Source organism: Pleurodeles waltl, chromosome 6 (genome assembly GCF_031143425.1).
Source record: "Pleurodeles waltl isolate 20211129_DDA chromosome 6, aPleWal1.hap1.20221129, whole genome shotgun sequence".
Classification (NCBI taxonomy): domain Eukaryota; kingdom Metazoa; phylum Chordata; class Amphibia; order Caudata; family Salamandridae; genus Pleurodeles; species Pleurodeles waltl.
In genome coordinates this window covers 788,821,378-788,848,103 of record NC_090445.1, presented here as the reverse complement: position 1 = coordinate 788,848,103, position 26,726 = coordinate 788,821,378, and the positions used below count along the sequence as shown (strand labels likewise).

The following is a 26,726-nucleotide window of genomic DNA, read 5'->3' as shown; positions in this document are numbered from 1 at the left end:
GTAGGTAGAAAGATATAGGTAACCCAAATCGGGGGAATGTAGAAATATTAAAGCAATGAAGTACTGCTCCAGGTGTTTACAAAGGGCTCCCATCCTTGTAATGAGAGGTCAGGGAGAGCATTAGAGAAAATGAGAAAGAGTATGAGAGACTGTGTGTGTGTGTGGGGGTGACGTAAGCAAGAGAGCGAGAGAGCGAGAGCGAGAGAGAGAGAATGTCTATGGTATTAAGAGGATAGTGCATTGCACCTGCAACAGCAAAAATGCCACAATCCACTTTATTTTATTTACCCATATTTAGGAGGAAAGAACAAGATCCTTACCTTTGGCGACTTTCTTTATGATGGATATGCTAACACTCACAAATTCATTATATTAAACTTTGCCCTAAGCTCCAGAGTGGGTTCAGAAAAATGTTCCTGCCATGTTGAGTCACCAGCTCCATAAAACACTGTTTAGGGTCATTCTCAGCGTCTCATAACCTCACTGGAAGTGAAACAAGTGCCCCTATAATAAATTCCACACACTGGTGGCATAAGTTCTTTCAATTTCCCAAAAACATAGGCAAACAAATGGAAAAACAGAGTATAGTAGCACAGTGTCTCCCCATGTGGGGGAAGAAAGAAAAGACTTGAGGAATGCACAGGAACTGTTATATCAATCAGAATACATGTTACTAAAAGTAAGCAACTTGTTCTTCTATTAGGTATTAGCTCTTGCAGCTTCTTTATTGAACCACTTCTCAGTATCTAGTAATAGAAGTGGGCTGAGGTATCCACGATATTCATATACAACCAATAATAAAGCCAACAGGTCTCACCTTAGGGACCTATCGACTTTGTCAGTGGTTTTAGTAATTTTGTAGAGCATCACCAATGCTGTGCTGCAAGGATAAAGAAGCAACGCTTATGGCATGGCTGCCTGAGTCATTTTGTAATTGTGCACATCACGCATGTGTGCACCTACAAAAAAATCAGGTACTTTTTTCTTTTTGGTCTAATTTTCCGTTTTATATAGCGCTCAAAGGTCCAAAAGCATCTTGGTGCTTGCATTGTTACAAAAGGGAGGGAGAGAAGTAGTAGCCTATTGTGTAAAAAGACAGGTCTTCAGCGATTTTCTCAATTGCCACAAATCAGAACAGTTCTTTAGGTGTGAAGGAAGAGAATTCCAGAGTTGAGCTGTTCTGAGAAAGGAGCTCCTACCTCCCCATGATGCCCGTTTAATACTGGGCAGCACAAAGTTCTTGGCATCTGTCGATCTCAGATGTCGGGAGGGTTGGTAGCTGATGAATATGTCCAGAATGTATTTGGGGGCAGTTTTATGTACAACCTTGAAGGGTATGCAAAGGGCTTTGAATTCTATTCTACTTACAATGGGGAGCCAATGGAGCTTTTTAATAGCTTAGGCATCAGACTGATGTTTATGAATATTCATCAGAAGCTGGGCAGCTGAACTCTGAAGCATCTGAAGTCTGAGAAGGGGACTTTTCTTTGTGCCCAGAAACAGTGCATTGCCATAATCCAATTTGGATAGTAAAAGGGTAGTAATCACTGTCTTTAATAAATCAGAGGGAATGAAACTGCAATTTTTGTCTAATTATCTTTAGAATGTAGATGAGGCTAACCAGTTGATCTGGTGTTCAAAGTTAAGCTGTCTATCAAAGATCAAACCCAAGTTCTTCACTTTCTGCATAGGTGAAGGGGGTGATCCCATTTCATGGGGCTACCACTTGGGAGTCCAAAATGAAGTACTGTTTCCTAGCAGGAGGGCCTCTACTTTACTGAAATTCAGTTTAAGAAAGCTCCTGCTCATCCAGCTCTTTATCTGCATCATGCAAGAACTGAAATTGGCAGCAGTAGCATCTAGATTGGTGGAGCTTGAAACCACAATTTGTGTATCATCTGCATATGAGATCACTGAGGAACCGAAAGATTTGATAAGTTTAGCCATTGGGGAAACTTACGTAGACAATGAACAGGGTGGGACTCAATGAAGATCCCTGCGGTACGCCACAAGGTAGAAAGAAATGGTCAGAAACAACGCCCTCCATGGCAACATGATGCACTCTGTCAGTGAGGATTTTATTAGGCTGAGGGCCAAGCCACCCATCCCTAGTCCGGCAAGGTGGTCAATCAAAAGCGCATGATTAACAGTGTCAAATGCCGCAGAGAGGTCGAGTAGAATCAATATGGGTTTGCCACCCTCATCCAGTGTAGATCTCAGTTCCTCTGATGCGGCTATTAGCGCGGTTTCAGTGCTGTGGGGTGTTCTGAACCCACACTGACTACTATCTAGCAAATTGGTAGTGTCTATAAAAGTCATCAATTCAAAATTCAGAGCTCTTTCTAATATCTTAGTGGGGAAAGAAGGTCTGGAAATTGGTCTGTATCTACTGGGTTCATTAGGGTACATATCAGATGTCTTTAATATTGGTAAAATACAGACCTTTTTCCACTCCGAGGGAAGTAGCCTGACGTAATTATATCATTAAAGATGATGGTTAGATGACTACTTATAGTATCGGAAACAAGTTACATTATCTTAGGTGGCAGGGATCTATTGGAGATCCTGATCTCGTAGTTGTAATAATTTTGAAAACCTGTTCCGAACTAAGTGCAGAGAATTTGTCCAAGGTTAACATTGGAGGTTGTAGTTCATTACCTGACAAGGTTGGCAATAATAAGTGATTATTTGATTGGAAAGTGTCATAAACTTCTTTAATTTTAGTCTGCAAAACAATCAGCTGTAGTGTTACAGAGGGCTTGAGAACAGTTGTTATGTCTTGCCTCTGGCATCTTAAACAGAATCTTTACGGTATTAAACAACTCTCTCACAGAGTTCTTGGACTGTAAGATTCTGTTAGAGAAATATTCACTTTTTTCTTCTAGAATACATTTTTTTGTAGACTGCAATGGTCTGCTTGTAAACATCCTTATTTTGATCATCGTATTTAAATCGCCAAGTTCGTTCTTTCCTCCTACATTCTTGTTTCTATTTTCTGAGTTCTCTTGGATTCACCAATCAGAGTTGGATCAGTAAATAAAAAGAAAAAACAAGTGAAATTTTGGAAAGCAGGTGAAAAAACAACATTGTGGACAGAGGTAGCAACCTGGAGGACACAGGTGGGAGGGGGTGGAAAGAAGCAAACAGATGAGAGAGCAACATGGAGCTGAGGGGAGAGGCATATGGGCGAGAAAGCAAGGGGTGGGGAGTACATATGGGTGAGTGGATCACAGAATGACCATGGAAGAAGCAAGAAAGAGAAGGGCAAGAGAGAGCAACATGAAGCCCCGAGGGTGGAAAAGAAGGATTGAAAAACTATCATGCACTGCTTAAGACCAAAAGAAAAAAGCAGTTCCCTGAAATTGAGCAGTGGAAGGACACAGGTAAATTGCCATTAATGCAGGAGAAGCATAGACACAATATGGACAAGAGAAGCCCTCAAATAAAAAGAACGTAAATGACAGTGACAGTAAAGCCAAATGTAAATAATGGGTGTGGTGCAAGGCCCTCTATGTTCTTGGTGAGCACACATTAGGTCTTTCACAACCAGACAGTTTGCATTGTTGGACAGGCTCGATCTAACCAGAATGGAGCACAATCGTAATAAATCATGACTGTTTGCGATTCTACATATCCAAGCAATAATACTGACATAAGGAATGAATGATAGTCTACGTCAGTGGTTCCCAACCTTTTGACTTCTGTGGACCCCCATTTTATCAATAATGGAGCCCGGGGACCCCCACTGAATCATTATTGGAACACGGGGACCCCCGAGGAGTCATTACTGATAGCTGGGACCTAATATTATTAAATGTTTTAAGCAACCGCGGACCCCCTGAGGAGGCTTTGCGGACCCCCAGGGGTCCCCGGCCCACAGGTTGGGAACTACTGGTCTACGTAGCTGCTCTAAAAATGAATCAGTGGTACACCAGTCTAAAGGGTAGAATACTTCATCACACCTGGAGTACAATGTCCACTAACACTTCAGGAGATTGACTTCTCAGCTGGTAACAGTGACTAGTGGTCAAAGAATGGGATCCAGAAATTGTTTGCTTTTTAATAGCCTTGTCTCTTAGAAACCAAGAGATTATATTTTACTCAAAAAGGCTGAGATTAACAATATAGTGACTACGAACTCTATGTGTATATAACTTACAGAGGTAGAAACAAAACAAACTGCAAAATTACTTCAGGAACATGCAACTCAAAGACAACTTATGAAAACTACCTTATAACCACCTTATCTGTAGCAAAATTATTGAAGGCGGGGGAAGCAGAAACAGCTTCAAGCTCACTGATATTACTCGATTAATTAAATCCCACCAAAGCAGATATCTTCTGGCAAAGAAATCTGACGTGAAAAGACTGCAAAGCTTCCCTCAAAGAGACCCCATAAGAAATTGGGAATCAAATTCAATGTCATAAGGAAAGCATTAACAACTTGTTATGAAACCTCTGAATTCTCGCTATCAATGACAAAGGAAACATGAGAAAATGTACATGCTGAAATCACTGACAAATTGCCTTTAACTGTGACAAATGAAAGAGATTTGTGCAGGGGGTACACAGAGACATAGAGGGGCTCTAGAAGAGCACACAAAAAGTCTGCAGGGGCAAGACAGCACACAGGGGATGCAGGGAGTACACAGAGAGGCTGTAGGTCGGTGTGAACACTTTGAGGGTAAGCAGTGGACTAAAGACACTGCAAGCTATAAGATATGAAATTTATGTGTTTCCAGAAGAGGGAGAGAGTTGGCTCTGAACCATGATAAATACATACACTATCTACAATAGAACTCAGTCTGCACAGGCACCCTTTTGGCAACCAATGACACATCCAACATGCTGCTGGAAGATTAGAACACTAAGTTCAAGTTGCAGGCAACCAGCCACAGAGATTGAGGGGTTAGAAGAAAAATTAGCTCAGGTTCTAGGAAAGGTCAGCCTTGATCAACAAGACCTGAGGCCCAGTACAACTAAGCTACAGCTGATCAGGATTCCATGCCCGGCAATCCAAATCTAAATCCATCACTCTCACACTGGAATATCTATAAGACCTGAAAATCCAATCTAGCATCTGATAACCAAGCCCCTATTTGTGACCGACTGAGGATGTTCTTCTAAGCCAGTCTGCCTTTGTGTTGCTCTTCCCTGCTACATGAACTGCTGACAGCCCAATCTGTCTATGGCCCAGTTCCAAAGGAGAATATCCTTTTTGAAAAGTTGCCATTACCCTATACTTCTTTCCTTGTTGAGATGAACAAGCTTCTTACCTTCAGTAACACTATTTCTGGTGGGACCTCTATCTCACTGCAGGTTCCTCACCTTTAGAATATCCCCAGGTGCCAGACTGGATCCATAAGTTATTACAACATTGCTCCCATGTACCACTACTGGTCACCAAGCGGCCCCACACTAGCCTTGCTCCGCCCCTGAACTGATGAAGAGTGCCCAATATTAGCGTAACTCCTGTGTTTCTTGCTTGACTCTTTCTGCACCCTCAGACACTAAGCTCAAACAATTAGGAGCTCCCATGGTGCAGATGGTTACTCCACAGTACATGAGGTGGGAGGGCAGTGAGGAATCCGCAGTTAGATATAGGGAATCCAACTCCATATTATTATTTTTTCACCATCAGGTTCTGCCATGGACCGACGGGGATTCAAGTCTCAATATGTTCCATGTTTTATTTCGGGCCTGCGTGGTTAAATTGGACACAGATAACACGGAAAAACATTTTTGTTGTTCGCGCTATTCATTGCAACACCCAAAGGAGACTAACACCCATATATTTACTCCCAGCTGCAAGGGTCTTGGGCCCCCCTTTTGGTGCATGTCACCTTGCTTTTGACAACTTCCTTGCAAAGAATGCACACAGGGTGATGGAACAGACGCCCTTCTAGTACCAAGCCCAGTGCAACACGAAGTATCAGTGATCGTAAGCTGTGCAACCTCTGCCTCTCCCCATGACCACGATGAATCTGTTTGTGAAGTCTACATCACATTTCAGTCAAAGAAATTCCAAAATGCCAATGGGACAGGCTTGGTGCACCAGAAGATGCACCAATAATCCCCTGATGGAGTACTCAACATCTTCAGAGAAGAGGCCTCTCTTGATATCAAGGAAGGTAAGAAAACCAGCCCATAACCACCACCACCACCCCCGCCATTACCCAGCTCAGAGGCGGTCTTCTGCAGCGGCTTTGATCAAAAGTAAGAGGAGGCTTCTTCGACTTCCACAACAACCGACCCTCTAACAAAGCCCTCTGAGCAGAGTTGTGACTTTGGTTGACACACACACACACACACACACACACACACACACACACACACACACCACACCACACCACACCACACCACACCACACCACACCACACCACACCACACCACACCACAGGAGGCCACACATAGAAGCAGAGCACTACCCCTTAATGGGGTTAGGTGTCCAGCCATGTGTCGAAATCAACACAGCCTCAAAGGCATCTGCCGCCATTGGGCTTCGGTAAGCAAGGAGAAAAGGCCTCAGAGCCAACAAATATCCAGGTCAAGGACATCTACCCACAAGGTCCTGAAGTTGTCTCAATTCTACTCCAAGCCAAAGGCCCCTTCAACACCAGCACCCAAGCCATTATAGACTTCAAAGTCACCATCAACCTTGAAGGCCTCATCCACGACTTGTTTCAATGTCTCAGAGCAGCCAATCCTTCAAAGACTGAAGGAGGAGCTAGACAGGAGCCAGAAAATACTCTTTATTCATCCCTTTAAAGCGTTCATGAGCAGAGTCAGATTTTCAGCAGAAAGAGAGGATACATCAAAAGGCATATCTATAAGGGACACTTGCACATCTTCGGGAAAGCCTCTGCATTGCGTATATGCATGGCAACAGATCACCACACTAGTACCAACTACTCGCCCTAAGAAATCAATAGTATCTAGACCAGCCTGAATCACATATTTTGAGGAACACAAACCATTTTGAATGGTTTGATCCAAGGAGATGCTAAATTCTTTCAGGACTGTCCTCAAGATATCCATGGCAACATCCAAGAGGGCATGAGTATAATGGGCTAGTAGGCAACTTGCACAGACTAACCTAAAAACTAAGCCTGCAGAAAATAACACATTTCCCAAATGCTTCACTTATTTTCGACTCCCTGTCACGAGGGTCGTAGAGAATCACCTTGCTCCTGGAAGCCAGGGTCACCAGATTCTCAAGAGTAATGACATCAGGGTCGTCAGGCATTGGTCAGTGAAATCTGGCCACCTGTCTGTTCACTAGTCGGCAAGAACATGGTTCAGACCAAGTACCCATAAGGGTAACATTTAGAGCTTCATTGAAAGGTCGCAGAAGAAGCCAGACCAGAATGTAGCAGTTTAGTAAGAACATTTGTTTTAACATCAGCAAAAGGTAGTCGCAGATCCAGGACCTCAGCAGTAGAGCTGATGACTACGGCAAAAGAAGCACTCTCTACAGTTGGTGGCCCATGGAGGGAAACCAACTCTGTATGAGGGGGGGAAGTATCAAGCCCACTGCCATTCCTCAAATCCATTTATAAACTTGCATCATCTTCATGTGGTAGTTAATCGTCCCCATCATCACAATTGTCATCCACTAGAGGTAGCATTCTCTTGAGAGTCAAATTCGAAAAGACGGTGGACGAACCGAGTTTGGCTCCGTATTAACGGGAGAGTTTTGTCTGAATTAGTCTGTTTGGGAACTGGATGTGCAGTAGTGGATTCAGAACGTGACCTCAGTCAAGAAGGCTTTGGCTCAGGGTCAGACACCTGAGTTGGTAAAGGATATCCCTCAGGTGCCGGCGTCATTGGAACTGGAGGGGGGCAAAAAACATACTGGTACTGGTATGGGAGTCAGAATAGAAGTCGGCACCAGAGTCAGTGCAGAAACACAGCCAGGTACCAGAGGCTCTGACGGAGCGGAGGAAGGATCTGACAGCCGTAATCCGACTCGAGAACCCTGCAGAACCAGCCTAAAGGTCTTGACCTGCTATGGCATTGCAGATGGCCCAGGAAACTTGGAGAGTATCTGGATCAGCTGTGGGATCGGATCCTCATGTGGAGATAAGGAGCGAGATCCAGTGGCACTGCGAGAGCAAGATTCAGTGGCACCTGCGAGAGCGAGATCCATCAACTGTTGCCAATCAACCTCATATAGTTGATGAAAAAACTGATAGATAAAGACTTTCAACTTGCTGTACTGCCCATGAAATCTCCATGAAGGAGAAACTAGGCCAAAAGTAGCTCTACTCAACTTTAATCTATCCACAGATTAATTGGCCTTTTCACCCAAAAAAAATTGCCATCAAACTGCTTATCTGATAGCTGTGTTGGTACGTCACTGAAAAATCCTGTAAGGCAAATCAATGGATGTTGCCTTAAGACCCCCATGAAACACATTGTGGCATTAGCATAATCAAGACCAGTCAATATGGCCCCCTTAGCCACGTTCATACCATCCTTCAGTAACTGTAAAACAGTTTTCTTATATGCTCTACCATGCGTGGAATTGACAAAGCAGCAAGCTCCCATATCGCATAAGTGTAACAAACCAAAATACATGATTAATTTGATAAATGAGGTACAAAACTTTGTAATGCAAATGTTTTACCATCCAGTGAATCAAAAGTTTTAGATTCCCTTTTAGGGGAAGCAGAAGTAAATGGTACTTACCTTCAATAACAAGCTTTCTGATGAATATACTATTTTCCTTCAGATTCCTCGTTTGTTGAATATATCAAGGCACCAGATTGAATCTTGATTCTATTTTGGCGTTGGAAGAGGCATTCTGATGATATCACTGGAGCCAAATAGCACCCACCCTAGCACCTCAACATCACTTTCTCGTCCATTTTTCTATGCCCCTAGAGGCAGGGGCAAGGAACAACATCAACAGAAACAGTGCAGCAATATAATTGGAACGTTATACCAGAACTATGACCATTATTCAGTGTGGAGAGGCAGACAGACTTGGAGATGAATCTGGAGATAGACAGGCTATCCACCAGAAAGATCGATCAATATCAAAGATGGATACTTTAATCTGTAGAATCCTCACATGTCAGATTCCAAAATAGTACCTAACTAAGTCGTGGGTCTGTGGAAATAGTTAAAGAAGGAAACCCTGGAACACTGAGCTTGATAAATGTTCATCCCTTCACACTTCTGAATACAGACAAAAATGTTTAGAAAGATGTGGAGGAAAGCACATGTAGTTGCCTGACAGACTTCAGTGACAGAAGCACCCCTGTCTGGTACCATAATGGAAGGATTTCCATTGATAAAATGGGTCAGGATTGGCTCCAGAGTCTTCTTTTTGCAAGGCTGTAGCACATCTTAATGCACAGGGACTGTCTTGCTTTTCTTGCCACCGTGTACACCATAAAGCACTGGTGTTCAAACCTTATCTATTTAGTGCGGTTGATACATAACTAATGGCCCTTCTTGGGCCCAGTCAGTGTAGTCTCTCCTCCTATTTGGTGGGATGGAGTAGAGGGTAGAAAGTGGGAAGAGTAACAGTCTTAATAGGGAACTGTGGAGAGGCTCAAATGGAGAACTCGTCTTAAAAGTCAGCACACGATTCAGATCTCGTCTAGGTATAAAAAATAGGGTGGGAGGAAATAGGTTTGTCTGTTTCTTCAAAAACTGCATTACAATTGGAGATGTGAACAAGGATGTTTGGTCTGAGAGACAGAGAAATGACAACAAAGCTGTGATGTGTCCCTTATCGGTAGCACCACAAAACTCTGATGGGCTAGTGAGTGTATGAAGCAAGGAACCTCTGATGGGTGAGCTTTTAGGTGAAACCCACATCATGCCAAGCACACTAGGCAACAAATCAATTCCATCTTCCAGACATACCATCTTGGTGGAGGGGTGAGAAATGGAAAGGATAACGTTCACAATCTACGTGGCAACTAAAAGGAACTTTAGATGTGCCCACTCAATTTTCAGGCATGAATGTGGGAGTTCTGAAGGTTGAAATACAGAGCACCCAACTGGGAGAGGAGGTTTTTTGAGAGAAAGACAGAGCATGAGACACATGGAGAGGTGCAATGTCTTGTACCACACCTTCCTCAGACTGACAGCAAAGGAAAAGGAAGAAGGTCTTGACTGCAAGCCAGATGGCCTAATTTCAAGCAGGTTGATGCTGAAATACTGATTCTCTGGAGACCAGAGGCCTCTAACCTCCTGTTCCTCTAGATAAGCACCTCACCCAAGTCTGGAAGCATCCAAGACGATGACGGCCATGGCTGGCGGAGGGAAGAAGGACATGGCCTGGAACGGGTTCTCCTCCACCAACCACCAAGTCAATTCCACCACAGTGCCTCAAGACATCACAATTTTGTCCTCCCCTTGAAGGAAACACTGCCTGTGGTGGACAAACTGGAGAGCCCTCATGAACCAGCATGCAGTGTACTTACCTCCAGTTGGGGGACTGCCTATAAGTAATATAGCTCAGCGTTACTGTAATAAAGTACCTTTATTTTTGCAACACTGCATGGGTTTTTTCATGTGAGATAAACTACTGTGCGACTACTGTGGTATTGCAAGTGCTTTACACTACTCCTAGATAAGTCCTGGCTGCTCATCACTAGAGAGCCCTGGCTTTCTAGACACTGTCTCACCAACTAGGGTTGCCTAGACCTGGTATAAGGTGGATCCAAGCACAGTTTCTTACCCAGAACGCCTTCCAATTGTCAAAGTACGCGTCAAAACACATCTCTGCCATATTTATTTGGCAAAAATCTCAGGCACTTCCAGCCAACTGCACAAGTCTTACCATCTTGAACTTCCACATTTATCCAGCGAAAACCGGTGCCTGACCTGTGTGGATGGACTTAACATTTGTGATATGATGGATCACAGCTGTAACTACGTGAAGACTAGTTTGACACTACGTTGACTTCACATAGTACTCGTTTTGACCTGTTCCTGTCCAGTAAACCAGGCCAACATGTAAGTAGGAGGTACTTTGTTATGAGAAGGAACGTAGGAACGCTGGTGGTAGAATTCCTGTTGATCCACGCAGATTCTGGAACTTTAGTTCTCAGAAATGTGAGGAAAATCTGTCAACAACAAGCTTTTTAATATGGAGAATGTTAGAAAATGTAAAATCTACTAATGGGAACATTTATAAATATTAATGATTTGCTTTAGATAATTGGCAAATGCTAAATTAAGGAATGTATTAAACTGTCTAATCCCATTAGATGAATCCTTAAAACAATAGATAGTATCCTCTTTTATTGCTCTACTATTGGCAGGTGTGTTGCGGCTATTTCTTATGACAGTCTAAAAAATTTGGACCTATATTAAATAATATGCTCAAGTGTCTCCTCCTTCTCCTTAATGAGGAGACACAGACTGTGGTCGTTTGTTCGGTTCCACCAAGTACCCTTCATTTCCTATACTGGTATATACAGCAGCCTTAGACTTAGGCCTTCCTGATATTAGTTTCCATATTATAGACTAGATAAGTCTTTATCTTTGTAGCATACATATCTTTAATTATTAGTGAATGTTTGAAGGCTAATGAGTAGACTGAGGGACTGATTAAGATCTGGACGTTCAGCAGGTTGTCTGACAGGGTGATAGAGTAAATTACTCTGTCATTCTGCCGGAAGTGCCGACCTGCACATTTTGAAATGTTTGTCAGACCAGTGGACGTTTCAAGAATTGACAGGAACCTTGATAAAGGTGGTTCCTAGCTCCCTCAAACATTTTACAAAAAGCCCATTGAACAACATGATATGGATAACCTCAAATTGAAAGTTGTATGAGTAGCTACTTTTCATAAAGTCAAATTCATGGCCACATTTCAGAAATACATAGTTTGCTTTAAAACCCACTTTTCATTCATCAGGTTTTACCTTTGGGTATTGTTGGTTTATGGCAACCAACAAACATATGGAAAATGTTACTTACCCAGTGTACATCTGTTCGTGGCATGTTCCGCTGCAGATTCACATGCTATGCACTGTTCCTGCCATCTAGTGTTGGGCTCGGAGTGCTACCAGTTGTTTTTCTTCGAAGAAGTCTTTTCGAGTCACAGGGCTGAGAGACTCCTCCCTTTTGGCTCCATTGCGCATGGTCCTCAACTCCATCTTATATTGTTTTCCCGCAGAGGGTAAGGTAGGAGTGAAAGAGTGAGAATAGAAAGATGTCCATGCAATGGGATAGAGATGTATGTACAAAGTTGAAGTAAAGGGATGTTTATTTACATATGTACAATTTCTAATTGTACCTTAAACGGCTACAGGCTCCCGGGGAGGTGGGAGGGCGCATGTGAATCTGCAGCGTAACATGCCATGAACAGATGTACACTGGGTAAGTTACATTTTACGTTCGGTGGCATGTGTAGCTGCAGATACACATGCTATGCATAGACTACAAAGCAGTAATCCTCCCCAAAGCGGTGGTCAGCCTGTAGGAGTTGAAGTTGTTTGAAATAATGTTCTTAGTACAGCTTGTCCTACTGTGGCTTGTTGTGTTGCTAACACATCTACACAGTAGTGCTTGGTGAAAGTATGAGGTGTGGACCAAGTGGCTGCCTTACAAATCTCTGTCATTGGTATGTTTCCTAGAAAGGCCATTGTTGCTCCTTTCTTTCTAGTGGAGTGTGCCTTTGGTGTAATGAGTAGTTGTATTTTAGCTCTCAGGTAACAAGTTTGTATACACTTCACTATCCATCTGGCTATGCCTTGTTTGGATATAGGGTTACCAGTATCAGGTTTCTGGAATGCGACGAACAACTGTTTAGTTTTACGAAATGCTTTTGTTCTGTCGATATAATACATTAGAGCACTTTTTATATCTAATGTATGCAGTGCTCTTTCTGCCACTGAGTCTGGCTGTGGGAAGAAGACAGGGAGTTCCACTGTTTGGTTTAAATGAAACAGTGAAATAACTTTTGGTAGAAATTTTGGGTTTGTGCGGAGAACAACTGTATGTTTGTGTGCTTGTATAAAGGGTTCTTCAATAGTGAAAGCCTATATTTCAGTAAATCTTCGTAATGAAGTGATTGCTACTAGAAATGCCACTTTCCAAGTTAAGAATTGGATCTGACAAGAGTGCATGGGTTCAAAAGGTGGACCCATGAGTCGTGTAAGTACAATATTAAGATTCCACGAGTGTACTGGTGGAGTTCTTGGAGGTATGATTCGTTTTAGTCCTTCCATTAAGGCTTTAATGACTGGTACCCTAAATAGGGATTTTGTATTTTTATTTTGCAAATAAGCCGAAATTGCAGTGAGGTGTATTTTGACGGATGAAAAGGCTAGATTTTCTTTTTGTAGGTGTAGTAAATATCCTACGATGTCTTGTATGGACGCATCCAACGGTGTGATGTGTTTTGCTTGGCAGTAGAAAATAAATATCTTCCATTTGTTAGCATAACATTGCCTGGTGGTAGGTTTTCTTGCCTGTTTAATGACTTCCATACATTCGTTTGGAAGATTTAGATAGCCAAACTAAGATTTCAGGAGCCAGATTACTAGATTGAGCATTACTGGATTGGGGTGTCTGATCTGCTGTTTGTGTTACGTTAACAGATCTGGTCTGTTTGGAAGCTTGACGTGAGGTACTACTGAGAGGTCCAACATTGTGGTGTACCATGGTTGGAGTGCCCACGTTGGTGCTATAAGTATTAGTTTGAGTTTATTTTGACGCAGTTTGATGACTAAAAATGGAATGAGTGGTAGAGGGGGAAAAGTGTAAGCAAATATCCCTGGCCAGTTGATCCATAGAGCACTGCCCTTGGACCGAGGGTGTGGGTACCCGGACGCGAAGTTTTGGCATTTTGCATTTTGGTTTGTGGCGAACAGATCTATGTCTAGTGTCCCCCACTGACGAAAGTGTTTGTGTAGTACCTGGGGATCTATTTCCCACTTGTGAGTTTGCTGGTATTCCCGACTGAGATTGTCTGCTAATTGATTGTGAATCCCTGGAATGTATTGAGCTATTAGGCGAATGTTGTTGTGAATTGCCCAGTGCCACATTTTTTGTGCTAGGAGGCAAAGTTGCGATGAGTGTGTTCCCCCCTGTTTGTTTAAGTAGTACATCGTTGTCATATTGTCTGTTTTGACAAGAATGTGTTTGTGAGCCAGAAGAGGTTGAAAAGCTCTTAGTGCTAGAAAGACTGCTAGCAGCTCTAAGTGATTTATGTGTAGCTGTTTTTGCTTGCTGTCCCACTGTCCCTGTATACTGTGATTGTTGAGGTGTGCTCCCCACCCAATCATTGATGCATCTGTTGTGAGAATGGCGTGACACAGAGGGTCTTGAAAAGACCGCCCTTTGTTGAAATTTGTGGGATTCCACCACTGAAGCGAATAGTGTGTTTGGTGGTCTATCAACACTAGATCTTGGAGATGACCCTGTGCCTGCGACCATTGTTTTGCAAGGCACTGCTGTAAGGGCCGCATGTGTAACCGTGCGTTTGGGACAATTGCAATGCATGATGCCATCATGCCTAGGAGTTTCATCACAAATCTGACTGTGTAGTGCTGATTTGGTTGTATTTTTGGCACCATGGTATGGAGTGATTGCACCCTTTGTGGGCTTGGACTTGCAATCGCTTTTTGAGTGTTGAGTGTAGCTCCGAAGTACTGCTGAATTTGAGATGGTTGCAAGTGTGATTTTTGATAATTTATCAAAAACCCTAGTGTGTGTAGGGTATCTATTACATAATGTGTGTGATGTTGACAATGTTCTTGAGTGTTGGCCTTTATTAGCCAATCGTCGAGATATGGGAATACATGCATGTGTTGTCTCCTTATGTATGCTGCTACTACGGCAAGGCATTTTGTAAATACTCTGGGGGCTGTTGTTATCCGGAAGGGTAATACCTTGAATTGGTCATTTTGTCCTTGTATAACAAACCTGAGGTATTTTCTGTGAGCTGGATGGATGGGTATGTGAAAGTACGCATCTTTTAAATCCAGTGTTGACATGTATTCTCCCTGTTTCAGTAATGGGACTACATCTTGTAGTGTCACCATGTGAAAGTGTTCTGATTGAATGTATAGGTTGAGAGTCCTGAGATCTAAAATTGGCCTTAGTGTTTTGTCCTTTTTGGGAATAAGGAAGTACCGGGAATAGACCCTTGTTCCTTTTTGTTGATGAGGTACTAGTTCTATGGCTTGTTTTGTTAATAGTGCCTGCACCTCTGTTTGTAACATTGTTAGATGTTGCAACGATAGTTTGTGCGATTTTGGGGAAATATCTTGAGGAAAATGTGTGAATTCTATGCAGTAACCATGTTGGATAATTGTCAGTACCCATGTGTCTGTTGTTATGTTTGACCATTGATTGTGGAACATTTCCAGTCTTCCTCCCACAGGGGATGTTTGTTGTGGGAAGGTGATGGCAAAGTCACTGCTTGTTGTTAGTGGCTTGCTTTGTAGATTGGAATTTTCCCCAGGATTTGGGAAATTGCCCTCTGAAGGACCCTTGAAACCCCCCTCTTTGATACTGTGATTGGTATGAGGGCTTTGTCTGTGAGGTGGATGGTTCCGATGGCTGTGGCCTGAAACCCCCCCTTTACTGCGGCTTCCTAAATGTCCCTCTATATTGGGATGAGTAAAGCGCTCCGATCGCTTTTGGCTGTGTAAGTATCCTTTTTCAGTTTTTCTATGGCTGTGTCCACTTGTGTGCCGAATAACTGTTGTTGGTGGAATGGCATGTTGAGGACCGCCTGATGAATCTCAGGTTTAAAACCTGATGATCTAAGCCATGCATGGCGTCTAATTGTAACTGCAGTAATTATTGTCCTTACGGTTGTATCAGCTGAATCTAACGCAGATCTTATCTGGTTATTCGTTATTGCCTGTCCCTCCTCTACTACCTGCTGAGCTCTTTTTTGGTATTCTTAGGGGAGATGTTGAATGATGTTGTTCATCTCATCCCAATGAGCTCTGTCATATCTTGCGAGGAGGACCTGTGAGTTCGCTATGCGCCACTGAGTGGCTGCTTGTGACGCTACCCTCTTTCCTGCCGCATCATACTTTTTACTCTCCTTATCTGGAGGGGGTGCATCTCCAGAGGACTGCGAGTTGGCCCTTTTCCTCGCCGCGCTGACCACTACCGAATCTGGGGGCAGCTGTTGCGTGATAAATACTGGGTCAGAAGGTGGTGGTTTATACTTCTTTTCTACCCTTGGGGTTATGGCCCTTCCCTTAACAGGCTCCTGAAAAATCTGTTGGGCATGTTTGAGCATACCTGGGAGCATGGGTAGACTTTGGTATGATGTGTGTGTTTAGGACAATGTATTAAAAAGAAAGTCGTCCTCTAGTGGTTTGGTGTGCATGCTTACATTGTGGAAAGCTGCAGCCCTACTCAGAACCTGTGTGTAGGAGGTGCTATCTTTAGATGGAGTGTTTAGACGGATAGCACTCTGGGCTGTTGTATGACACAGGGTCATCATAAAGATCCCACGGGTCTGTGTCTTGATGTGACTGCACAGTGTGTGTGGGTGATTGTGCAGTGGGTGTAGCAAGTGGAAAAACAGTTCTTTGAGGAGAATGAGGAGGAGAATGTGCTGGGGAAATCTGGCGTGGTGGAGATTGCTCTCTTGGCACTTAAGCCTTTGGCTGATCAGTGTACAAACGTCCTCGGAAAGCCAGCTTTCTTTTAAATTTAAGGGGAGGTGCTGTGAGGATCTTGCCAGTGTCCTTGTGTATCCTGGCTTGTCTGTCATCAAATTCCTCCATTTGTTGAAGTTCTGAAGATCTGTGGCTTTCTTTAAGCTGTTTAGAAAGTCCATGTTCTTCAGTATATGATGCTCTTTCCGGCTCCGAAGCCGTTTTTTTCGGTACCGAAATGCCCATGGTGATAGTAGGCCTCGGTTCCAAAAGAGTCTTTCGGGGTTTCGACTCGACGAGTCGGTGTCGAACCTTTTCGGAGACTGTGTCTCGACTCGAGCCTGAAGACTTTGATGCGAGTGTGGCCTTTTTCAGTGCCGAAGGTGTTACTTGGTCACCGCTTCATTTTTTCCGGGTAGAGCCATGGCCTACCAGCAGTGGCGTCCCTGAGACCTTTTGTTTGGTTTTGGTCTGGGTCGGGGCAGGTGTACTCACATGCTGGCCTGCTGTTGGCGGTCGGTCGACGTCGGATTCGGCTGAATCAGATCCTTGAATGGAGACGGCAGTGTGGATCATCTCCTCTTCTTCCGCGTCGAGGTGTTCGGTGCTCTTGGATGCCATTTGTGGCCTTCTCGCCCTTCGGTCCTTTATGGTCTTCTTGGAGCGGAAGGACCTGCAGGCCCCACAAGTATCCTCTCGGTGATCTGGTGACAAACACAGATTACAGACCCGATGTTGATCTGTGTAGGGATACTTTGCGTGGCACCGAGGGCAGAATCGGAACGGGGTCCGGTCCATGAGGCTTCGACGCTTCTTGCGGTCGGGCCGACCAGGCCCAAGTTGGGCGCGGGTGCCCCAAAGGGCAACCCAAGGTGTGTTTCGCCGGTGCCAAGGTGTCGATGCAAGATGGGGCGCGATCGAGAATAATACCGACGATTTTCAGCGATTATTGAAGTTTTCCGAATCGAATAACCGGAGCGAAGAGGAACACGTCCGAACCCAATGGCAGAAAGAAAACAATCTAAGATGGAGTCGATGACCATGTGCAATGAAGCCGAAAGGGAGGAGTCACTCGGTCCCGTGACTCGAAAAGACTTCTTCGAAGAAACACAACTTGTAACACTCCGAGCCCAACACTAGATGGCAGGAACAGTGCATAGCACGTTTATCTGCAGCTACACATGCCACCGACTATATATATATATATATATATATATATATATATATATATATATATATATATATATATATATATATCTTGCTGGTGACACTGAGAAAAACAAACACACTTTCTTGCTCAGCACTTTTTCCCATTTAAAAAAAAAAAAATAAAGCTACATTGTGGCTATTTCCTCAATAACAAACTCTGAAAACACAGACTCCCTAACATGTGGGGCACAGTTGGCCTGGATATCTTTTATGGCAAACAAATATATTAAATCGTAAGCCGGTGATTCCCAAATTATAAAAAGGGCTCATCCTTGAGGGGGGAAAAGCCTCATCCCTTAAGGACTTAATAAGGCAGCACCCAGACCCCCTCTGGCAACCACCAACACCACAGATTCACCTCCGACCAACCTCCTGCTTTCCGGGACCCCCGTCAACGACAACACCATCAAAATCATGAAAACCATCCACTACGGCTCTCCATCAGACCCCTGCCCTCACCACATCCTCAACAAAGCAAGCTCTGTCATCACTCCCCAACTATGGAAGATCATCAACACTTCCTTCGAGTCTGCCACCTTCCCGGAGAGCTGGAAACACACCTAGATCAACGCTCTCCTAAAAAAAAAAACAAGACGGACCCAAAGGACCTCAAGAACTTCTGGCCTATCTCCCTGCTCCCCTTCCCAGCAAAAGTCATCGAGAAGGCTGTCAACAGATAACTAACCTACTTCCTCGAGGAGAACCGCACCCTGGACCGTTCCCAATCTGGATTCCGCAGCAACCACAGCACCAAAACCGCCCTCATTGCCGCCACCAACAACATGAGAACCATACTGGACCGTGGCGAAACCGCGGCCCTCATCCTCCTGGATTCTCTGCCGTGTTCAACACAGTCTGCCACCACACCCTACGCTCACGCCTCAGCAGTGCTGGAAGAGCCCTGGATTGGGTCACCTCCTTTCTCACCGGCAGAACCCAGAGTGTCCGCCTCCCCCTATCCCGCTCAGAGGCCACCAAAACCATCTGCGGCGTACCCCAGAGTTTGTCCCTCAGCCCGACCCTCTTCAGCGTCTATATGGCCCGCTCGCTAACATTGCCAGGTACCACAACCTCAACATCATCTCATATGCCAATGACACCCAGCTGATCCCCTCCCTCACCAAGGACTCTGCCAAGACCTACCTCCACGAAGTAATGAAGGCCATCACCGAATGGATGAAGAGCAGCTGCCTCAAACTAAATTCCGACAAGACGGAAGTCCTCATTTTTTGCTCCACCCCCTCCGCATGGGATGACTCCTAGTGGCCTGCCACTCTCGGAACCACTCCGACTCCCACTGACCATGCACGCCACATAGGATTCATCTGGGACCCCTCACTATCCATGACCCAGCAAGTCAACGCCATCTCCTCCTCCTGCTTCAACACCCTCAGCATGCTCTGAAAGATCTACAAATGGATACCCACGAAACCAGAAGAACAGTCACCCAAGCCCTCGTAAGCAAAAAGCTGGACTAAGGCAATGGCCTCTACACAGGAATCATGGGCAAACTCCAGAAGAAGTTGCAACGCATCCAGACGCCTCAGCACACCTCATCCTGGACATCCACCGCCACTGCCACATCACAGCCCACCTGAAAAACCTGCACTGGCTCCCAGTCAACAAGAGAATCACCTTCAAACTCCTCACTCAAGCTCACAAAGCATTGCACAACACTGGACCAGAATACCTCAACAGATGACTCTTCTTCTACACCCCGACCCGGCATCTCCACTCCGCCAACCTCGCCCTCACAACCGTCCAACGTCCGCAGAACTACAACCGGCGGTAGTTCATTCTCGCACCTCGCCACCAAAACGTGGAACACTCTTCCCACCCACCTGTGCCAGACCAAAGACCTCCATACCTTCAGGAAACTTCGCAAGACCTGGCAGTTCGAGCAGTAGCAGCACCTACCCCTCCCCTTCTTTCCTCAGAACCTTGAGACCATCAAGGGTGAGTAGTGCACTTTAGAAATTCCTGATTGATTGATTGATTGATTGAATAAGGAGCAATTCTTTGCACATTATTAACAGGGTGAAGCGTTCTTGGGCTCTGGGTTCTGCACCCAGCATTTAGGCAGCGAAAAGCATACGCAAAATAAAAAAATACATCTTATAAAGGTTTTCTGGTACACCACAATTCATGCAGGAAATAAAAGTCTTCCGGTGTCACTCAATCTACAACACAAATAATGAGGGTCATACAAGTGCTTTGTCCAGATCTCACGGTGCGGCAAGCTCATTTTTATTAACGCCTTGTTCTGAACCTACATGCAAGCAAAGTTTATAGAGGTCACTGGTGTAAGGAAATTTGAGGGGGCCCTGCAAAGTAGCCAGAGGGAGCCCCTTCCCCCTGGACCCAGTCAGGGGCTAGCCGTCCGGGCACAGTGTACCGTGATGAGGGGTGCCCTGGAGCTCGAGTCCCCCTCATCTCCCACCGCGGGCGCCTCTGTTACGCAACTGACAGACATACTAGCAATGCATTTACGATACGACTTGCATTTTTCTCTGAGGTAGACATCATAGAGCGGAGGAAAAATATATACCTGATTGTGTCGAGTCCTATGATGGAATAGGCAAAAAACAAGGGGTTGTACTCGATGTCGGAGCCGCGGAGGTTGAACAGCCCTGGAAAATAAAACAAAAGTCTTAGAAATGTTTTCTTAGGTACTAAAGCAGAATAGGGAAATTGGAGTAATTGAAAGAGTAATGGCATGAATGGGTAAATAACTATAGTATAAAAACACGAAGGGAGTCATTAAAAATGAGAATGAAAAAAAATTATTATAATAATGTCCAAACGAACGTCCAAATCATTCACTTGCAATACTTCCATTTCATCACATGATGGCGCAAAAAGACCGTCTAGAGTTTCTTTATTTAGAACTTAGTCTTGGAAAAATCTGAACACAATATTCTATAAAACGAAGAAAGTAGGCACTAACCACTGTACCATAAAACACACCCAACTTTTAATCCAGCAGACAGGCCTAAAAATATAGGCGTTGGGGTGAATATTTAGGGGAACTGCTGCTTTGTGATATGTTTCTGGGACCCGCGAAGACACCAAGTGTAAGAGAAAGTACTAATACGTATCTATACGATAAAGTGGATATTCCAAAACCCTAACCCATCACCTCACTAAGTACAAAAATTATTGGCATTACTTCAAAAATATGCTGAGCCATGCATGCAGTGAGGCAGGGGAGGGTCCTGGTAAGGGTTAGGCAGTTTTAAACAGTGTAAACAAGACCCAATGGGTGTCAGAGTGCCCAGGGCCGGTCTTGGGTTTTGTGGGGCCCTAGGCAGAATAGGAACAAGCATTTGCAATGCAACGGGTCTCGCGTTTGTTCGTGTTAGAGCTGATTGCGTTGTAAACTCCTAACCGGACTTTTCACTGTTAATGAAACCTATCGGCAAAAGTTAAATTATGTAAGTAACCGGAAAAAGTGCAATTAACTGTGTAACAGGGTCGATATTATGTAAAACGTGCGGCTTCTGCCAAGCGAGATCGCGCTGGGAAAATAGAGAAAAAGTAGTCCACGAGCCGGGCGGAAAACAGAGAGCCTCGCATGTTTTCTGTACTAGGTTGATGCGCTCGAGGAGGGCTATCCATCGGAAAAGGCATGACGTATGCATGCCTTCCACTAATGAAATCAAGCAGATTCTAACAGGCAAGCCCACGAGCCAATAAAAGACACTGATGTGACGTGGACAGGGCTCCAAGCCCTTTTTATTTCCTAAAGCGTCTCGCTTAGCGAAATGCATGCGCAAGCGCATGCGACACAGGCTCGACCCTAACAAGCGAGCCCCCTGTAAAATGTGACATCACAGGAAGTGACCTCACAAGAAGGTACATCAATTGAACATTAATGTTCTGGAATTGTTGAAGCAGTTTTGCAAAAAACTACCAACCTGGCTGGTGTGGATATCACTAAAATGGCTAAAAATGTAAATAATAATTCTAATAAAAAACTGATATATTTTTTAAAACTGAGTCACCTGGAAGTACATAACATTAATCAAATTTGCTCTCTCAAACACATACCATTGCTACAATGTTCACTGACAGTGTTGAGATTATGGCATGATTACAATTCCAAGTCAGATTGTTCCAGGACGATACAGCGGGACTTCGAGTGACTCTCCAAGACCCACTTTATGCTAGTGAAGTTCAAGTTAAGGCACATGGGTTTCAGCAGGCATGGGGGATCAACACAAACAGCTACATGCTAGATGGGGTAAGTGACCTGCAAGAACTTCAGCAAACAGAATATAAGAAGAGTAGAGGACACAAATGTCATACACATAGTGAGTGTCTAATTTACTGGCAGGCAGAAGCATCACAGGCCAGCCCACACCTGCTCACAGAGCACTTAAACATAGCAATTACTTCCAAACTCCATTTTTAAAAGATGAAAAGACCTGAAATAACTTTAAGATATATATACACTGGATAGCTTAAATGGAAAACAGTTTGTGATCGGGGACAAAAAGGCTGCCAAACCTAGAGTGGAAGACAATCACTAAAGGAATACATTAAAGAATGGGTACTCTCAAACATTTTTCCAGGGGCCATAAAGGTTGTTTGTGATGTGACAGAGGGCTGCATTGATGCAAAAAGAACAGTTGATGGACGGAATGTAGAGCAAATCAAACATTCACCCCCAGTCACAGATCTGGGTTTAATCCATCAGTTTTTTTTGCTCTCCGTGCCATTCCAGTTTGGACCCAGACAGAGGCTGCATTGATGCCAGCTGGGTCGCAGTCAGGGGTTGAAGGTGGGATTGGCAGTATGGTAGGTGTAGGGGAAGCAAAGCATATATATCTAGTGTCTGATTTGCACAATATAAAACCAGAAACTGGGGATTAACCATGGCTTCTCCACCTAACCAAACTGTGAGATATTAGGCAATTTATTATGTCACTTTCGCTCCTTTTTCGTTTTCACATATAGGGATCTTTACATGACATCAGGATGTGTGCTGTACAAAACATTCTCCTACGTTTGATTTAATAAACCATAATGATGTTCATGTACATTATAAAGGAGGGCCACCTAAAGAGTGCACATAACTGACTTGCCATTTAGTTCACTATCAGCATTGTTGTCTGATGTACTAAGGTGAAATGGTTCTGCATGTTAATGATATGCACCATTTGAATTTTGAACAGACTATCAGTCAGTAAATCATAATCTGTATTTCGGCAAACAGCCCTAAAAAGAACAAGTTAATAGAATAAAAACAACAAAGATAGGATAAAAACACAGCTTAAAACATTATTAAAAAACGAGAAACAGTCAATGATAGTAAAAAGAGTAAGAAAACAATTACAGTTTGGGACATTACTGTATGAATTACACAAACTTCAGTGTGGCACTGATGTAACCCCTCCCACCACTGAGTAAGTTTTGTCTCAACTAACATATGATGAAACATTTATGGCCACCGACTTAGTATGAATTTTTACCCAAAGATATATACAAAGTGGGTTACGGGCGACACTGTCAATGCAGTGCAAGACAATGTTCATGTTGGAACTGTATAGTCTCCAGAGCTCCCTTGATCTCAGTTGTATGCATGGACATTAATCTGTATTCATGCCTAATTCGCCACGTACAATATAAGAACCTTGAGGCTACAAAGGCTATGAATGAACTTGTATCTGAGTGCAAGATCCTATAGGTGTCAATATACTGCCTAACACCTGAGGTGTAGCATATTGGCGCCAACCATTTCAGCCTGGCCTTCTTGTAGGCAGGTCAAAAGAAAAGAATGAGTCACTAATTCCAAGTCCACTTCACAGGACACACAAACCTGTTTATTAGAGCTAATAGTGCTTGCCCATTTAACCCATTCCGTGCCGGGACGTAACGGTTACGTCCTCGGCAGGCAGTACCGCTCAGGTGGCGAAGGCGTAACCTTTACGACCTGCACTAGGCCCATGGGGGGAGCACTAGCACTCCACCCAATGGCCTAAGCGGCCGGGATGGAAAGGTGAGTCGGTTCCCCTTACACTCTGACCCATCCCTGCTTCCCCCAGTGACATCTGATGATGTCAGCACGCCATCGCACGCTGACCTCATCAGAGGCCACCTTCATGGAGCACGAAGTTCAGCTCCCAGGGAGATAGGAAGAAAAATGAAAGTATTTATCTTCCAATCGGGGGCAGAGAGGTAAGAAAGGAAAGGAAAGGTCTTTCCTTTCCTTTCATGTCTCTTTGAACATTTCTGCAGCCCTATCATGAAGCGATCGGGCTGCAGAAATGCCCACTAGACACCAGGGATTTTGTGTTTATGTTTGTTTACATACAAGGGGAGTGGCCCCTTAGGCAAGGGCCGCTCCCCAAGGGGCGCATTTTTTTAATTAGGCCTTTTCTGACCCCCCCCCCGGGTGCAGAGCGGCCTATTTTAATTAGGCCGATCTGCCCCATGGGGGGCAGAACCCACTAGACCAGAGGTTCCCAACCTTTTGACTTCTGCGGACCCCCACTTTATCATTACTGGAACCCAGGGACCTTCCCTGAAACATAATTTGAATCCAGGGATTTCCCCCCTCCCCCCACTGAGTCATTACTGAAAGATAGGGACCTAATCTGTTAATATTACTTAATTTTCTATGCAGTCACGGACCCTTTGAGAACGCTTTGCGGACCCCCTGGGGTCCCCGGACCACAGGTTGGGGACCACTGCACTAGACACCAGGGATGTTTCTTTTTTTTTTTTAGTTTATTACATGTGGGGAGCGACCGCTTAGGCAAAGGTTGCTAAACTGAGGGTAAATTGTTTTTAGGCCATTTCTGCCCCACTTCGGGGGCAGATTGGCATATTTTAAATAGGCCAAATCAGCAAAAAAACGATGGATTTAGGCCCAGATCACTGTACTGGGGGTGAATGTTTGACAATGTTCAGCATTCCGTCCATCACTTGTTGTTTTTGCTTTGTCGCCCTAAGTGGGAAGGGTATGCCCAGACGTGGGTCCCGTGCTTCCCATGCCACTGGATTCAAGCTAGCCTGGCTGATGAGGGGTGAAACCCCGAAACCGGTCCCAGGATGCTTGTTTCCAGTCCAGGGAAGACCTGGCCTAGCAGTTCGGGCTGGACTGTTCCCATGGGGAACAGGGTCAAGACTGATTTGCATATGGCTGGGTCCAAACTGGAATGGCATGGGCAGCAAAAAAATGATGGATTTAGGCCCAGATCACTGTACTGGGGGTGAATGTTTGACAATGTTCAGCATTCCGTCCATCACTTGTTGTTTTTGCTTTGTCGCCCTAAGTGGGAAGGGTATGCCCAGACGTGGGTCCCGTGCTTCCCATGCCACTGGATTCAAGCTAGCCTGGCTGATGAGGGGTGAAACCCCGAAACCGGTCCCAGGATGCTTGTTTCCAGTCCAGGGAAGACCTGGCCTAGCAGTTCGGGCTGGACTGTTCCCATGGGGAACAGGGTCAAGACTGATTTGCATATGGCTGGGTCTAAACGGGAATGGCATGGGCAGCAAAAAAACAATGGATTTAGGCCCAGATCACTGTACTGGGGGTGAATGTTTGACAATGTTCAGCATTCCGTCCATCACTTGTTGTTTTTGCTTTGTCGCCCTAAGTGGGAAGGGTATGTCCAGACGTGGGTCCCGTGCTTCCCATGCCACTGGATTCAAGCTAGCCTGGCTGATGAGGGGTGAAACCCCGAAACCGGTCCCAGGATGCTTGTTTCCAGTCCAGGGAAGACCTGGCCTAGCAGTTCGGGCTGGACTGTTCCCATGGGGAACAGGGTCAAGACTGATTTGCATATGGCTGGGTCCAAACTGGAATGGCATGGGCAGCAAAAAACGATGGATTTAGGCCCAGATCACTGTACTGGGGGTGAATGTTTGACAATGTTCAGCATTCCGTCCATCACTTGTTGTTTTTGCTTTGTCGCCCTAAGTGGGAAGGGTATGCCCAGACGTGGGTCCCGTGCATCCCATGCCACTGGATTCAAGCTAGCCTGGCTGATGAGGGGTGAAACCCCGAAACCGGTCCCAGGATGCTTGTTTCCAGTCCAAGGAAGACCTGGCCTAGCAGTTCGGGCTGGACTGTTCACATGGGGAACAGGGTCAAGACTGATTTGCATATGGCTGGGTCCAAACGGGAATGGCATGGGCAGCAAAAAAACAATGGATTTAGGCCCAGATCACTGTACTGGGGGGGAATGTTTGACAATGTTCAGCATTCCGTCCATCACTTGTTGTTTTTGCTTTGTCGCCCTAAGTGGGAAGGGTATGCCCAGACGTGGGTCCCGTGCTTCCCATGCCACTGGATTCAAGCTAGCCTGGCTGATGAGGGGTGAAACCCCGAAACCGGTCCCAGGATGCTTGTTTCCAGTCCAGGGAAGACCTGGCCTAGCAGTTCGGGCTGGACTGTTCCCATGGGGAACAGGGTCAAGACTGATTTGCATATGGCTGGGTCCAAACTGGAATGGCATGGGCAACAAAAAAACGATGGATTTAGGCCCAGATCACTGTACTGGGGGTGAATGTTTGACAATGTTCAGCATTCCGTCCATCACTTGTTGTTTTTGCTTTGTCGCCCTAAGTGGGAAGGGTATACCCAGACGTGGGTCCCGTGCTTCCCATGCCACTGGATTCAAGCTAGCCTGGCTGATGAGGGGTGAAACCCCGAAACCGGTCCCAGGATGCTTGTTTCCAGTCCAGGGAAGACCTGGCCTAGCAGTTCGGGCTGGACTGTTCCCATGGGGAACAGGGTCAAGACTGATTTGCATATGGCTGGGTCCAAACTGGAATGGCATGGGCAGCAAAAAAAACAATGGATTTAGGCCCAGATCACTGTACTGGGGGTGAATGTTTGACAATGTTCAGCATTCCGTCCATCACTTGTTGTTTTTGCTTTGTTGCCCTAAGTGGGAAGGGTATGCCCAG

General features: G+C 44.9%; 1 protein-coding gene across 1 annotated transcript in view; it reads right to left on the bottom strand.

Annotated features, from left to right (window-relative positions):
- The window catches only part of XPNPEP1 (X-prolyl aminopeptidase 1), a 433,587-nt gene that overhangs the window by 231,436 nt on the left and 175,425 nt on the right, over window positions 1-26,726 (bottom strand). Inside the window, exon 9 of the mRNA XM_069239428.1 lies at window positions 20,356-20,437. Within this exon, the coding sequence (XP_069095529.1) occupies window positions 20,356-20,437 (82 nt within the window). The remainder of the gene's footprint in view (window positions 1-20,355; window positions 20,438-26,726) is intronic.